We start from the raw sequence: 17,841 nt of genomic DNA on the forward strand, positions 1-17,841 counted from the left end.
TACTGTATATGTCTTATGGGGAGATAGCATAGCCCAGTGGTTAAAGCTCTTACTTGACACACTGGACCCCCTGAATTTATTCCCAACAAGGAGTACAATATGTGAAGCCATTTCTGGTGTATCCTGACATGATATTGCTGGAATAGTGCTTAAAGCAGCGTACTCACTCACTCACTCTCACTCACTCACTCACTTTCCTTGTCCTTGTTTGTTTTCGCTTTGTAGCTTCATATGTTTAAGCATTTGAGTTCAACTTACTTGTTGTGGTATGTAAATACACAGTGCACACTGGCTTGCGAAAAAGCAATGATTCTGGGTTCAAATCCTGGTTTTCCTAGATTGAGTCTCCAGGTGTGTCATCACCATACCTGTGCTGTTTGCTTTCCCCAAAGAAGCAGGTGTGAAAGAATTATATTTTAGCTTTCCTCCCCCCACCAAACTGGCTCGTAGTGATCTATCTGAATTACAGAGGAGTAATAAGGCCAGAAGCTGATATTACCACCCATGCTGATTATGGTCTGATAAGTCATGTCTTGATGTTCCTTATTCCCCTCAGACTGCATGTATCTATGAAGGGAAGGACATTGTCAGGGATTCCGGCTGGTGGTAACTGATTATTATTAGAATCTATATCAATCATGTCTGATATCTGTCAGTATCTTTGTAGAAAAGTATTTTACACATCCACTTGCCCCTTGGGCTGATATCACCAATTACGCTGGTTGAGTGGTTTCAAGGTTGTCATAAAAAACATACTTGTTATGATAGCTTTGAATTGTACTATACTTGGGGGCATGGGTGTTTTAGCTGCCAAAATTTGTTGTCCTTATGGCACACCAGAACTTATGATAGTGTGTTCAAATCCCAGTTTGTTTCAAGGTTTGTCTGCACCATGCAAGTGCTCAGGGTCTTCACTGAACTGTTAGAAGCAGATGTTACTTGGGGTTTCCTCCAGCGTGAAGCTGACACACTGTGATAGAACAAGAATACTCTTTAAGTATGTGTTGAACCAAACTCACTCACTCACTCACTCACTCACTTGTCCATATTGTATTTCCCAGCATCTGTAGAATGTTGAACAAAGGAAGCTTGTCTCTTGACAAAATTATGAGCAGTCACTTGTGATGTTGGTTGTACATTGTTTACCACCCAAGGCTAATGTTGAAAGATCTAGAATTTACGAGAGGCACATGCACACCTGCAATTTTCCCCCCAGGTGAAAAACAGTATAAATTGTTTGGCAGAGTGAAATGGCAGGATGCTGCATTTTTAAATGCATTTTAAGAAAGGTTTAATTCCTTTGAAATTACAATGCAAATTTGACCCGTGAACAAAGAGTTTCTGTAAACTTCTAAGAAATACTAATTTAGTTCCATTGAAAGATTGAGTTCAAGAAAATAGAATGATTTAAAAAACATTATTCAAGTTTTGTCATAAAAGGTTGAAATATAGTACTGCTGAAGATTACAGTGCTGTCATTCCCAGATCAATACGTCTTTGAAAGTCTGGTCATAAACATCAGATCTCTTCACACTGTTAATCGTGAAGAGTCAAAATAATGTGTTCATGAATTTGATCCAAGATTGTAAAATATTTTAGGTGTTCACCTGTTTCAGTAGCAGATGTGTTAGTTAAACACAAGTAGATCATAACAATATATTATCTAAAGAATATTAAATGCAAAAATCTGCAGAGGTACAATGATTTAACAAACTTAAGGTTGAAGAATTCACAAAGCAAATGCAATTCAGTTCCATTAACTGCAAAACACTGAGTAATGGTGTAAGAACTAGCATCAGAATCTGGTCCCTTTCAGAAACACAATTCTAGGTTTGAATCTCTGTAAACCTTGATTGGTTCCAGCTGTGTTATTACCATGGCTGCGTTTGTGGGTTTGACTCAGTTGTTCAATATCTGAAACCTTCATCTCAAACACTCACTCACTCACTCACTCACTCACTCACTCACTCACTCACTCACTCACTCACTCACTCACACACACACTCACTCACACACACACACACACACACACACACACACACACACACACACACACACACACACACACACACACACACACACACACACACACACACTACTTGGATTTGACTTATCTTACTCATCCTGAAGACCGTTTTGCCTACTGAACCAATGTTTCACCACCCATGCATCAACTATGAAAACAAAGTGTAGTAAGGACAAGTATTCTGACGTTGTGTTTGTTTTATTTCAGCTATCTTCACTGTGATGTGTTATAATGTGTTGTGTGACAAGTACTGTACCCGCCAACAGTATGGCTACTGCCCGTCCTGGGCCCTCAACTGGGAGTACCGAAAGAAGGGGATCATGGAAGAGATCCGAAGCTGCAACGCAGACATCATCAGCTTACAGGTAATCTGGTTATGTCCGACTTTGGGCCCACCTACAGACTCATTATCTGGGATTAATGCCTGCTACACTTCCAATTACCAAATCTGCAAGGGACCTCATATCATGTTATTGACTTGGTTATTGCAGATAGTACTCAACCATAATTCTTTACTGGATACAAAAGAGACTGTTTATTCCTCGTGAAAAAAATGTTTTCTGCCATTAGATGTCAACATTATTTTGAGTTGTGGCGTAAGTGTATGTAGTTGTGATATGCCCTAGGTGCTTGACTGACATGAACAAGAGACTTGATGCATATGGGACACTCTTGGGCTGACAGAATGTTTGGGTTCTTTCTGCCTTAATGTCTTTCATGGGATTCAACCAGACATGGTGTCACATTCTACTGGAAAAAATCCATTGTATTGTGAAAGTTTTTGGGATGAGCATTGGTTGATTGCCAGTGTTTCAGTGTAAGACAGCACACTGTTTTACCTGTAGATACTGTATGAGCTTTCTGTGTGGTATCTGAGGAGGGCTTGCTGTGTTACTGGTGCCACATAGTAATCTATCTAAACACTGCTGACACACCTGCAATTAAAGAAGGGTTCCCTTACATTCCAGGGCCCCGTTCCTCAAAGCGATTGTAGCGCTACGACAGTCGTAAGTCTATGTTAAATTATGGGAGTTACGATCATCTTAGAGCTACGACTGTCGTAAGTCTATGTTAAATTATGGGAGTTACGATCATCTTAGAGCTACGACTGTCGTAAGTCTATGTTAAGGTATGGGAGTTACGATCATCTTAGCTCTACGATCGCTTTGTGGAACGGGGCCCTGGCCTATATTTCTGATTGTACCTTATCCTTTTGGAGGAATGAGTGGTCTCAGATACAACAGTTAACATTCTTTGAGTGGCATTTTAGATGTTGGGAATACAATATAGACAAACTTTATGGATAACAACTTCTTTATTGTGTGAGTGTGACATCTTGATACAGATTCTTGTACCGTTGTCAAGCAGGAATGTCGTACAGTTAACTTTGCAGAGTATCATCCCTTTTCATCCAAGGATCAGCTGAATGAAATTTTCGATTCTGTGCATGCATTTGTTGTTTGTTTCACCAAAGCGTCACTCCAGGGTCCTGTTCCTCAAAGCGATCGTAGCGCTATGTCAGTCGTAAGTCTGTTAAAGTATGGGAGTTACGATCACCCTAGCTCTACAATCGCTTTCAGGAACGAGGCCCAGGCTTCCTAACGAAGCTGAAGTGCCCAGAAACAAATGGCGATCCTGTTCAATCTGAATTGGTCTCAACTCATGTACCTGTCATACACTATGACAATAGTGTTGACCACGGAGAAGTGGGCGGTGGGGTAGCCTAGTGGTTAACGTGCTCGCTCATCACGCCGAAGATCTGGGTTCGATTCCCAACATGGCTACAGTGTGTGAAGCCTATTTTGGTGTCCCCCACCATGATATTGCTGGAATATTGCTAAAAAACTAAAAACTAAACTCACTCACTACGGAGAAGCACCTCAGTGTCATCATTGCTTGACAGAACAATGAACAGAACAGTCAGAACACATTGTAGCTGGAAGAACTCTGCAGTGAAGGACTGGTTGTGAATCTTTTTCTACTGCATTCCCCTGAGGGTTCTTTATGTTACAATGTTATTTGTCTCATGATATCACATGAAGATATCCTGTCTGCAACTCTTGTTTTTTCTGTATTAACTTATCCCGTTTTTTACTGATATTACATTTGCCAGCCTTCAAAATATATCACAGCCTTTTTGCACAATCTGAGGTTAGTTCTCCTTCATCTGTCAAAGTGACAATTCTCACTCTTTTCTCAAGCGAAATCAACAGAATGTTTTTTCACACTTTTGATATTTGGAAGTTGGGTTTTGTTTTTTTACAGTGTTTGAAACTGGAAGTTTTTGCCAGTAATCAATAAGTGCCTGTATTCATTACTTCAAATCAACACCCAGGGCAATACATTGTCTTTCACCTAAAACTGACCTACATATCTAGCTAGAGGGTGAGCAGTGACAACTTGCCCCTGGTTCTAGAGATGGGGAACATCATGAAGTGCTACAGCTGCACTGGGGCTGATCGATCAGGAACTGACCTTTCATTGATAGGACCCTATGATGCTCCTAGCTAGATAGATTTAGACAGGGGAGGTGAAGGGTCAGGCCATGACCACAAGTTAACATTGGGATGTTTTAATATCCAACATAGTTTGTGGTGTGCCTTGTTTTACTTATTAACAGTATCATTAGGTTTCAGCTGTTCCAGTGAAAATTATAAGGGACGTTCTGTGACTTGCAGGCAAAACAGGTACTGAGCTATGTGCAGTCAAAATGGGGACACTGCTGTAACACTGCTCTAAATTGGGACATTGAGTAACTTGCTGAAAAATAGGGACACAGCTGTTACATGGTGTTGAAATAGGGACACAGCTGTTACATGGTGTTGAAATAGGGACACAGCTCTTACATGGTGTTGAAATAGGGACACTGCTGTTACATGGTGTTAAAATAGGGACACTGCTGTTACATGGTGTTGAACTAGGGACACAGCTCTTACATGGTGTTGAAATAGGGACACAGCTGTTACATGGTGTTGAAATAGGGACCCAGCTCTAACATGGTGTTGAAATAGGGACACTGCTGTTACATGGTGTTGAAATAGGGACACAGCTCTAACATGGTGTTGAAATAGGGACACTGCTGTTACATGGTGTTGAACTAGGGACACAGCTCTTACATGGTGTTGAAATAGGGACACAGCTGTTACATGGTGTTGAAATAGGGACACAGCTCTAACATGGTGTTGAAATAGGGACACAGCTCTTACATGGTGTTGAATTAGGGACACTGATGTTACATGGTGTTGAAATAGGGACACAGCTCTTACATGGTGTTGAAATAGGGACACAGCTCTAACATGGTGTTGAAATAGGGACACAGCTGTTACATGGTGTTGAACTAGGAACACAGCTCTTACATGGTGTTGAAATAGGGACACTGCTGTTACATGGTGTTGAAATAGGGACACAGCTCTAACATGGTGTTGAAATAGGGACACAGCTCTTACATGGTGTTGAAATAGGGACATCCAGTGGAACTACCTGGAACATTTGGAAGTCAAGTCTGTAGGGTTGTCAGGTTTAATTACAATGTCGTGACACAAACAAAGTGAAATCTGTCAGTGTTATTGCTACGGAAACACCCAACACCTTCCTCTAGCTGCCTCTTTAATTAACCTGCTGAAAAACATATCTGGCACCTTTTGTCATATGAAAACAGCTGAGCCCCAACTAATTGACATGTTTGCTGTGTGATAACACTGATCCCTTATGCAGTTCATTAACACTCAGCTATTTTGAGATGATGTTGATTATCATTGATCAGACTCAATGAGTTGATCACCAAGGGAGTAGTTAGGTACTGATATTAACTTTGCAGGTAATAATTGGTTTTGAAACTGCTTTTCCCTGTTTCAAGGTTGTAGATAGCAGTACACATGTTTTACAATATTCCCTCTCCTTTGGGGGATACAGTTGAAGTCATTAACTAACAGTAATTAAAAACACACCCGTTTAATCCTTTATTTGCATCAATTTCTGAAAGCATGTGTTAATATATATACAGCAAAACCCCTTTTTCTTTGACATTTTCCATTTAGGCTGATATTTCATGCCCCAGTGCTTTTCATGTGAACACATTTACTTGCGTTGACTATTTGAATTGTGTACAAGCAGCCAGTGTTGATAAGCCAGCACCCCTGCTGAGATACAGGTTGGAACTGGTCACCAGAGATACAAAGGTACATGTCTAATGACTGGTTCAGGCTTGTCTGTTTAGTTGATTGTATGTCATCTTAACCCGATAGTGTGGATTGATCCTCTCAGTATCAATCACTGCCCTACATGGATCCAGACTTGTTAATGTACAGGCCTTGATCACAGCTGGAATATTGCTGAGTGGAGTAGTGTTAAATATATGGTAAAAGCCGGTGTCATGTGAAAAGTCTGTAAGTCCCGTAAAATCAGCTAGTTATATTCCTTTCACTTAAAGCTGAAAAGAGGAGAAAGTCAGAAATCTCTGGTTTTTCTATGCTTAAAATAAATTCCCTGAGTTATCAAGGATTTATGTAGATTATTCAGATCAGCTTTCTCTGACTTGAGGGTATCTCAAATGTGTAGTTCTTACAATTTCAGGGACACGAGGTCTAGTCTTGGGGTTAAAGAGTTCGCTCATCATGCCAAACACCTGGGTTTGATTCCAGACATGGGTACAATGTGTGAAGCCCATTTCAAGTGCACCCCCTTCCTCTGTGATATTACTGGAATATTGCTAAGAGCTGTTAAACCATATTTGATCACTGTTCCAAAAGACGAGACCAGTTGTCCCAAAGTTTTATATCAGATGTGAATGAGTGAACACCATGTTTATGATTGTCCTGGGTGGAAGCAATTATGTTGTCCGGTCAGGAAGATAGTATGACATCTCCCATAGCGACAGAGGAGAGATATGTGTATATGCTGGATCTAGCGGTAAATATGTGTATCATTCTGTACCTGTCAGTGAGCTAACACCTGCATACCTGCAATGCCTGAAATGGTTAAAGTGTGTAATTAATCATGATCTGATTGGGAATATTTCCCCCGTGAGTCATCCACTGGGCACCTGGCGATCCTAATGTTAACACAAGAACCAAATAATATATCAATTATAATAAGAATCTTGTATGTTTAGTCAACACTGATTTTGTTTTTGTAAATTCATGACTATTGTGATACTCTTAAGTCAGTATTTGTTAACTTGCATTGTAAGGTAGCAGATGTTATGAAATTTTTGGCTGGCTTCAATGCACAGTACTGTTTATGGAAATTAATGGCTGTGACACTGTGCTTAGTCTGTTTTCATGGGAAGAACATGGGAACAAAATATTTACTGAAAATATTCAATTCACCAAATGATAGTAAACAGAGCTCCTCATTGCCATAACACAGACCAATAGTCATTGCTAAATTGTCATCGACATCAGTAGACATGTAACTGTTTTGTAAATTCGCAATTGTCACAGTTTAAGGATGCCAAGCAATCTCCTTCAAGGAGAGGATTTTGCTGAGTCCTGAATGGTTGGTAATCCAGTCAAGGGTAAATACAGGCCTACAACCCCCTCAAGCAAAATCATTGATATCTTTATCAAGTGGAGTGAAAATAAATGGCGTAATTGATACTAACGTTGTTGGTACTTTGCATGGGAGAAGGGCCTGAGGACAAGTTGATGTTCTTTACAAGACAGGCAACATCTAAGATATTTGTTTTGTTTGTGTATGCTTGGGTGTTGTTGATTAATGGAAATAGAGATCATGGATTGAAACAGGTTACCAAGGTATGCGAGGGGGACGAGGTAGGGAAATCAATTGGTGGTGTGTTTGTTTCAGACCAACTGGAATATTAGGTACACTATAGTGTACAGAAACAAACAAGTCACAAGCATTTTTTAATTCTAACACATGCGTTCATAATCCTTGTTTTGTACTTCTTGAAGAAGGATATATGGAGAGGAGGATAGAAAATCAATATGGAAGAGGCACACCCGCTGAACATGTGTTAAGTGATATCGTGCTTGTCAGGATTAGACACCATCTTGGATGATGAGGACATTGAAAATGAGCATCATTTGCAAAAATAAAATGAGTTGGACATCTAGGTCAATCCCACCGTTGTGACCTGTCAGCGCATTGAAAACTGGATTCAGTCACTAAAGGGGCTTGAAATTCTCTTTCCAGTAATGGCAGACATGAAAACAAGGACTCTGTTTTTGATTAATTGAAAGACACAACATGTGTGCAATATTTGAATTAGATCATCCATCATCATGTGGCTATCATTTCACAACTTTCTGCAAATTTGTTGTTTTCATTTCAAGCTACTTAAGTGATTACCACTGGCCTGAGATTGCTGGCTGTTAGAGAAACAGTGACAAGCACAAGGATATGACATTAAATATATTTCACCTCAGTGGTCTGAAGAAACTAAGCACAGGCCACTTAGTAGCCTCGAGTCAAATGTGCTGTAATGCATACCTCTTATATGTTGATCAAGATGCATACATCATCCCTTGTGGAAAACTATATCCTTCTCATAAGTATTAAAAAAAAAACCACCTGAATTTTTTTACTACAGTTAATCTGTCATGGTCATGAAAATTATTCTGACCTTTAACGTCCTTTAACTGATGGATGACAAGCACTGTGACATTAGAAAGCAAACCTGTAATAATAACTTTTCCTTGACTGAGTCTGACCCAGTTTTGACCAGTTCATCTGTTAGGTGTTCTTGTAAGGTTACCTCACTACATCTCTTCATTTATAACTACCATACATTCCAAGGGCCATGACATGTATGACCTTCAAGGAATGTCTTGGAGTCAGGTTGCCTGTATTGGATGTTTCATGTGTCAGGGGTGTCCCATAATCAGTTGTCATGAAGCCCAACATGACTTGTGTCAACCAGTAGGCAGGCAGTGGTTCTTAAGGGAGGTTGACAAGTACTGTCCAATCACGGTGTCTTGTAGTCCAACATGACTTGTGTCAACCAGCAGGCAGGCAGTGGTTCTTAAGGGAGGTTGACAAGTACTGTCCAATCACGGTGTCTTGTAGTCCAACATGACTTGTGTCAACCAGCAGGCAGGCAGTGGTTCTTAAGGGAAGTTGACAAGTACTGTCCAATCACGGTGTCTTGTAGTCCAACATGACTTGTGTCAACCAGCAGGCAGGCAGTGGTTCTTAAGGGAGGTTGACAAGTATTGTCCAATCACGGTGTCTTGTAGTCCAACATGACTTGTGTCAACCAGCAGGCAGGCAGTGGTTCTTAAGGAAGGTTGACAAGTATTGTCCAATCACTGTGTCTTGCAGTCCAACATGACTTGTGTCAACCAGCAGGCAGGCAGTGGTACTTAAGGGAGGTTGACAAGTATTGTCCAATCATGGTGTCTTGTAGTCCAACATGACTTGTGTCAACCAGTAGGCAGGCAGTGGTTCTTAAGGGAGGTTGACAAGTACTGTCCAATCACGGTGTCTTGTAGTCCAACATGACTTGTGTCAACCAGCAGGCAGGCAGTGGTTCTTAAGGGAGGTTGACAAGTACTGTCCAATCACGGTGTCTTGTAGTCCAACATGACTTGTGTCAACCAGCAGGCAGGCAGTGGTTCTTAAGGGAGGTTGACAAGTATTGTCCAATCACGGTGTCTTGTAGTCCAACATGACTTGTGTCAACCAGCAGGCAGGCAGTGGTTCTTAAGGGAGGTTGACAAGTACTGTCCAATCACGGTGTCTTGTAGTCCAACATGACTTGTGTCAACCAGCAGGCAGGCAGTGGTTCTTAAGGGAGGTTGACAAGTATTGTCCAATCACGGTGTCTTGTAGTCCAACATGACTTGTGTCAACCAGCAGGCAGGCAGTGGTTCTTAAGGAAGGTTGACAAGTATTGTCCAATCACTGTGTCTTGCAGTCCAACATGACTTGTGTCAACCAGCAGGCAGGCAGTGGTACTTAAGGGAGGTTGACAAGTATTGTCCAATCATGGTGTCTTGCAGTCCAATATTACTTGTCTACCAGCAGGCAGGCAGTGGTACCTAAGGGAGGTCGACAAGTATTGTCCAATCACAGTGTCTTGTAGTCCAACATGACTTGTGTCAACCAGCAGGCACTAGTACTTTAGTGAGATCAACCAGCAGGTCATCAAATATTATCCAAACAGTCAAGTAGTGCTGCTATAGATATAGATCATACAAATTGATCATTGATAAATTAATATCAATCGATTTTCAATAAATATCGGAGAAGTAACTTGACTAAAACAAATTCACATCAGTGGTGAGTGGTTACATATTAAGGCTTGGCTTACCAGCAAAATGTCACCCTGTACATACTTATGAGCAGTCAATGAATAAAGATCTAACTTCTGAATAAATTTTACAATTATTTCATTCCAGTTGTTCATTTGCGATATTCGATTACATAATTTTCTTATCGATAATCATTATTAATGATTCCCATAAACTGTATCTTTTTAGCCAGCCCTAATATCGAGTGAGTTTCTTATTTTAGTCAGGTCAGTTTCAGTAACAGACTGATCAGTGATGTCTTAGTGTTATTTATTAACTCAAAGAACTTCACAACGGTCCATGTACCAGCTTGTTCTCTCCTATTACAAAATACTATGCCCTGAAATATGAAGAACTTACCTAGAAAAATTCTTTTTGTTTCTGAAATCGTGATTAATGTTTGTGGAGTTACACTAAGACCAGTATAACCCACAACATGCTGACCATCCTGACTACCACTGCTATAAGGGTCAAAGAAGGAGGTGGTTCAGTGGTTATGTGTGTGAAGGTCCTGGTGTTGGAGTATGGTGATGTGGTGTGTCATGCTAATCCCACTTGACAAAAATGCTGCCAACACCTGATGTACTGAATATTTCAATAAAGGGTAAAGAGGATGTGTTTTCTGTAAAAGGGGGATCCAGTGAGACTTGAATGATGGACTTTGTGTGTTGACATACGCTGCAGCATGATAACTGATACCTTGTGTCACACAGCAGACAACCATGTGATTATATTAAAGACGTTTTTTTAGAAGAATGCTGACTATTGCAAAATTGTATTTTCAAATTAGTTTTTTTTCCACCTTGATTATTGTGATATATTTCAACTCTCTTTCCGGATCCAGAAACCAAATGTCTGGATGAATGAAGCATTCAGTGTAGTATGTATTTCGTTTCCTGTAGTTATCAGGTAGGCAAGGGTTCCAGATATCTGGAGCCTGGATAAACACTGTAGTCTGATTATGTTGTTTGTGTTACAGGAGGTTGAGACTGACCAGTTCTACAGCATGTTCCTCCCAGAGCTGAAACAAGATGGCTACGATGGTATTTTCTCCCCCCAAGTCTCGAGCAAGAACAATGACAGAACAAGAGAGGAAACATGTGGATGGCTGTGCCATCTTCTTCAGAACATCAAAGTAAGTAAACAGCATTATTACCTACGAGGGCAAAAATATCGGGTTCATATTTTTTCATACGATGCCCTAGGGCAAAATATTACTTTGTCATGGAGACGTGACGTCAAGAACAATGCTATGACGTCATGTTTCTTCTGTGACGTTGCGTTCTACATGCGGCGACGGCGGGGTAGCCAACCTATGTTAAAAAGCAGATTTGGGTTTATTTTTATTTATTGATGATTTCGGTAATAAACAATAATATATTCGTGCCCATATACAGTCAGTCCCTTCTGGGCAACAAGCTGATTGGGGTTATTATCTCTATTGCGAATATATTGACGCTTAAAGGCTTGATAATTATGTAAATAAATGTAATTTTTATGAATAAAACTACAGTTATTACCCCCACTTCATTATTTTCATGTGAAGCCCATTTCTGGTGTCCCTGCCATGATATTGCAGGAATATTGCTAAAAGCAGCGTAAAAATAAACCCACTGACTCATTATTTCCGAACTCCTAGACTATAGCTGGAACATTGCAGGTTGTTTCAGAGGCCATTCACTTACCCGTCCTCCCCTGTTACACTGAGCCCATACAACTCCATGCAACCACTCACTCCACTACATACATACCCTCTACTAATTGAATTAGTGCCATGATAGATTTGACCCCTGTTCATTAACAATGTGCATTATGTCACGTGAGCATTAGTCGGATTTCTATGATGTACCGCTCTGTGTCATACTCCATGACCATAGGATGTTTATTTATGTCATTTTCAATTAAGCAAGTCAGATAGTGAGTCTGTTATTTGTTATCACTAGACCTGAGGGCATTGCTGGTCTCCTGGTCACTGTACTGTTGCTTCACTTCGTGACTGGGGAGGTGGGGTAGCCTAGTGGTTAAGCGTTCACTTGTCATGCCTAAGACCCAGTTTTGATTCCCCGCATGGGTACAATGTGTGAAGCCCATTTCTGGTGTCCCCTGCCGTGATATTGCTGGAATATTGCTGAAACCTCCATGAACTTAGTTCAAAGATGTTAAATATTGTTCAGCATCAGTATTAGTTTGAACAGTATCTTGCAGTTGTCTGGCTATGACAAATCTATCAGTAACTAACTGACGGAACACTGGCTTTTGCCATTAGTGCCATGTGATGGTATTGACTCAACCTGTCGCACGGTTAGTCGGTAATATATATAGATATGTTAAATATTACTAAACTTGTTCGGTATCATATGTTAACTGGAATAACATCTTGTAGTTGACTTTCTATGACAAGTTACCCTGCAGTTCCCCGATCTGACTCACCCTGACTTGCCTCATTCACCCTGTGTCCCACTATGGAGGTGAACCCCCCCCTATGGGCTGATTCCACTGGTGTCAGTAGAATTAATGACTATTTCACAGTCACATGTTCCAAGGATGCCCCAGTCATGAGTCCAAATTGCCCAAATTAGGTGGTTGTGTCCAAGTGTGGGATCTGGGTCAGCCCTGTGACGTGATGCTCCACTGCCCTATTGAATACTTACTATTCTTGAAAAACATATTTGGTCATAGGTCCAACCTGTGTCATGATTGGCTGAGATTGGTCACAGTCACTGCCTCATTACACAGCTTGTGCTTCATTTGTCACATGCTTCATAAACTGGCATAAACACTCTGATTTCCAAAGACTTGCCAGTATGTAGGTCATCGCTCAGTTACCCTCTGCTTCTAGGTTAAACTGTCTGGAAATGACAGCAATCAAATGTAATTTTTATGTGCATTTAACGAGTGACTGCTTCCAGTTTGCTGAGGTCAGAGGCCGTCATGTTTATGTCCCAGAAAATAGCTTTTCTGTAGTAAACATGCATGCATCATTTGATTTTAAATAAACTGGTAATAGTTGAAGTCTTTGGTAGACATTTATACGATGAAGATCCATGAAGAGATGATTATAAGCATCTTTTGAAATAAACGTCATGCCTCTATGCTTATAGTTTGCAAATGTTTGCTTTTTCGGATGCAGGAATGACTCAGATATGAACTATTTGAACAAGAAATTGAGGGATCGGAAATACAAATTACGTGTGTGTACTGACTCTTTCCAAGGACTGTAGTTTACCAAAATCTTGTTATTCAGGCTTCGAGTTCAAATGAGAACTAGTTAAATTTAAGAAATTTTACTAGCATGAAGAAGGACAGGAGTACATGTATTATGGGAACAACTTCTGTATCATACAAACACGTTTCAGGGTAACTATTTGCCCTTTCAAGTGGGTTCACCCAGTAAAGTGGCAAGAAGAAGCCCTGAAACATTGGATGTGCATGATGAAGAAGTTGTTATCCATAATAATAGTCCTTTCCCTCGTTTACATCCAACTTCTTAATTCGTGTGAATGTAAGTAAATATGAAAGCAGATTAAAAAATGTTTGTACATGTGTTCACTTCACCTTAATTTAAGTTGAAGGTACTGAGTATGAATATGACTGATTTTTCCAATGTGACTGATTTGCTTCCAGTTGAAATGTTTTGTTTTGTCCTTGTCAGATTTTCTTTGGTGAAGGAGCAGCTGATTGAGTTCAACCAGCTGGCGATGGCCAATGCCGAGGGCCATGATGACATGCTCAACAGAGTCATGACCAAGGACAATATTGGTTTGGCGGCACTTCTGGAAACCAAGAAGGATGTCTTTGATCATAGTGGTGAGTAGTTGTGGACATTCACTGTTTGAACTCAAAGCCTACAGTGGCTGGTTGTAATTGAAGTTCCTTCTAGAAATCTTTTCTTTCTTTTATGTTTGTTTTTCTCTTTATACCAATATATTTTTGTGTTTTATGGTTTATGTTTCTGAGCCATTGTTACAGATAAGACCAGACACTGCCTGGCCAAAGTAAGAAATAGATATACAGACAATTGTAAAACCAAAAAACACAAGCATGGTTATTAAATGAGTTTCAGAATTATTGTTAGGGACATACCACGGACAGCAAGATTGATTAGAGGTGTGGATATGATGGACTGTGACATAAACATTCATTCACACTCACATCCACTCACTTTATGTACTCAACCACAGTTGTTTTTTTGTCTAAAACTGGCTTTATTGTAATACACTTGACATCTTTACACAAAGCTGTGTTGGTGGGGGAAGTTTATGTATGTGAGGTGTGAGGTTTCATAGTAGTTTGGCTGTTCATTTTATAGAGGTTTTGACAGTGCTCAGATGACTTTTGGCAAACTCTTTGTTCCGCCTGACTAGGTGAGCAACAGATATCAAGGTGACCGTAATTCCCAAACTCTAACATTGGCTCATGAACGATGTAGATCCCTTTGTGGAAAGGGACCTGGGTAATATTCTCAACTTTAGCAAAGTTCACTCACTCACTCACTTAGGTTGGATTGATGTAAATCACGCGTAGACAGATACAGATCAACTTCCTTCCATGCCGAAACCCCACAGTGTTGTACATGAGAATCTCATTCCTGATATGTCTACTCAATCTTGAGACATGAAACAAAACTCAACTCTTAATACATCATGTGAGATTGTTTAAAAGCCATCGGATCCTAACACACTGTCTGCCATTCATATGTGCAGTCCACTTAACTTGTGAAAACAAAGTCATGTACACATCCTTGGGGAAATGAGGTGAGCCATGTGGTAGGACTTGGTACAAGTGCACTTCAATGCAGGACCCCAGTGCTGACACCAGATCATACTGCTTGTCTAACATAGAAGGCGGAGGGGGTAGCCCAGCGGTTGAAATGTTCTCTACACCGAAAACCCATGTTCGATTCCCAACATGGTACAGTGTGTGAAGCCCATTTCTGGTGTCTCCAGGGGCGGTGGGGTAGCTTAGTGGTAAAGCTTCTCACTCACTCTGTTGTCCCCTGCCATGATATTGCTGGAGTATATTGCTAAAAGCAGTGTAACCTTCACTCACTCACTCGCTCACTTTGGTTTCCCCTGCCATGATATTTATGGAATATTGCTAAAAACTATAAAAAAAACCTCGCTCACTACTGACATGCTGTGGATGTACAGACAACAGACATCTAGGGGAATCTAATTTGGGTCATCAGTTAGCATACATATTTCTGAAATAAGCGTACCAGGGTGTTCCTTTCATAGCCTTATGAGTGAGTGACTAAGTCTAGTTTTACGCCGCTTTTAGCAATATTCCAGCAATATCACGACGGGGGGACCCCACATCATAGCCTTAATGTTTTAAATACTACAAGAAAAGAAAACCCTCCTTTATTTCAAGCATATACCTCATACAAGAAAAAACAATTGGTATGGCTTTACAAAGAACATTCATTACAGGAGACAGATGACATGTTTTTATGAACACATGGCTTGCATTTAGTTCATTCTTTACATGAAACCCATTAAGGGTGATAGATGACTGTATATGCTGCACACATTAACTGAAACAAAGATGTATGTCTTACATTAGTTCAGGCATCACTATAAACATGCATTAGACACAGAAGGTATCTTCTAAAATAGGGATATTAGGGTTTTTTTCACTTTTTTAGAAACAGTTCAAATATATCTGAAGGGTCAAGAAAGATTAGTGATATTTATCTTATACACTTTGATCATACAGTTGTAATATAGCTGAGTCAGTCAGACATTATCATATACACATATCCATCCCACCTGTCATGACATAAGCAACAACATGACCGGTGCTCTTATAGGCATGTCGGTATGTCAGTCCTTGTCTGCATTAGTGGGTGTCAGAACAAGTCTGGACTTGCTTATCTCCCTTAGTTACACCACCCACTAAGATAGATGGGTCTTTTTCGACAGCTGTCACTTGAGATGATGAAATGAAAACTCTTGGTGCATGGTCGTGTCCAATTTCTGTGATGTTAGCTTGACTAGCATGAACCTGCATGATCAGGCATTTCCTGGTGTACCCAGGTCAGCTAAATGTCATTGTCATTATCACCAGCTTGTTTTTCTTGTTTCGGTGAATCTATCATGTACAGTTAGTTTTATCTTCATAGAGTAACATCAAGACTCAAGTACATCAGACATAATATGTATAGAATGCATGAAAAGAAAATGTATTGTCATGAAAACATGAAAAACCATTTACAGAACATCATTATAATAATTTCATTGCAGCTGAAATCAAACTTGACAACTTGTATGTATTTAAGTCTGGACCAGACAATCCAGTGATTGATATTGTGAGCACCGACCCATGCCATAAGGTTATGTTACCACCCAGTGATGCCAGTCTGATTCATTAGGCTGCCTCTTACAACCAGTACAGTTTAATAAGTGACCTATTAGAAGATAAACATCATGTTTTGGCCAATTTCCGGGTGTTATTGAGTAGCACGGGAATTCATTTGGACGGGTACAGCAGTGAAATGTCATCAGCCGGCTGTTTCGGCTGTCTCCCATGGTAGCATCTGGAACTGCTTATTTGTGACGTCATTTGGACTGTGCGTCACAATATGATTTTAATGACGTCATCACAGCTGACGACGTAACAATACAATGGTGTGAGCTATGTTTGTATGTATTAATACGCAGAGAATTTCCGAGAATCGAATACCATTTGATCACGTTTCTCAACCAATCAGATTAAAGAACACAGTGACTTTTGGTTTACAATTTTTATCATCTTTTGTTCCACATAATTTTATCTAGTGACATTGGATAGTTATCTTTTTTATGAACTTTGTCAGGTAACTTGGTGAGAAAAATAGGAACATTTCCTCCTTTTTATATTAAGAGAACAGATATTACCATCTCTTCATGTGTCAAGAGAACATTATACCGGTACATTATAATGTGTTCATTAACAAGAGAACATATATAATTATCTCTTTATTATCAAGAAAACTTGATGTGTGGTATATTATATAATGTGTTCATTATTAAGAGAACATATATAATTATCTCTTTATTATCAAGAAAACTTTATATGTGATCAGAATATACGAATACACTATCAACAGTGGAGGTACAAAGAGTTCAATTTCATTTGCCCAGGCATGAAAACAGTGATTTATACATTTGGCAATAACGTGTTGTCTGTTTGGCTGTAGAACTCGTGATTTCTCCAGACGTGAGTCATCACTGTGTCTGTATTGACTGGTTCCACAGGCTCGTGTCACTGGATCCACGCTGACTCGCCGCCTTCTAAGCCAGACCCTCATATGACCATTAACAGCCATCTTGCATAAAGAACCTACAACTTTCTATTACACCAGTTGACCTAGGTGCTGGTGGTGTTAGGATTGTCCTGATTTCATTCTGTAGGGATTATTGGTGGGTCTCTGACCCTTCCATGGTCAGTCAGTCCAGAGTGGACATTGACCGGACTGGAAACAGGCCAGGCCAGGATGGACAGCATGTGTGAAGTATTGATCTCGACACAGCCAAGCAGGAAGGCTGCCCACCTCACTTCTCACAACACCAATGTGTCCAT

General features: G+C 40.2%; 1 protein-coding gene across 1 annotated transcript in view; it reads left to right on the plus strand.

Annotated features, from left to right (window-relative positions):
* LOC124291809 overlaps positions 1-17,841 on the plus strand; it is a 51,920-nt gene that overhangs the window by 24,703 nt on the left and 9,376 nt on the right. The window contains 4 exon segments of the mRNA XM_046728883.1: positions 2,234-2,391; positions 11,258-11,332; positions 11,334-11,413; positions 13,931-14,085. Of these exon segments, the coding sequence (XP_046584839.1) occupies positions 2,234-2,391; positions 11,258-11,332; positions 11,334-11,413; positions 13,931-14,085 (468 nt within the window).

Source organism: Haliotis rubra, unplaced genomic scaffold (genome assembly GCF_003918875.1).
Source record: "Haliotis rubra isolate DU_JTF1 unplaced genomic scaffold, ASM391887v1 Scf5, whole genome shotgun sequence".
Taxonomy (NCBI): Eukaryota; Metazoa; Mollusca; class Gastropoda; order Lepetellida; family Haliotidae; genus Haliotis; species Haliotis rubra.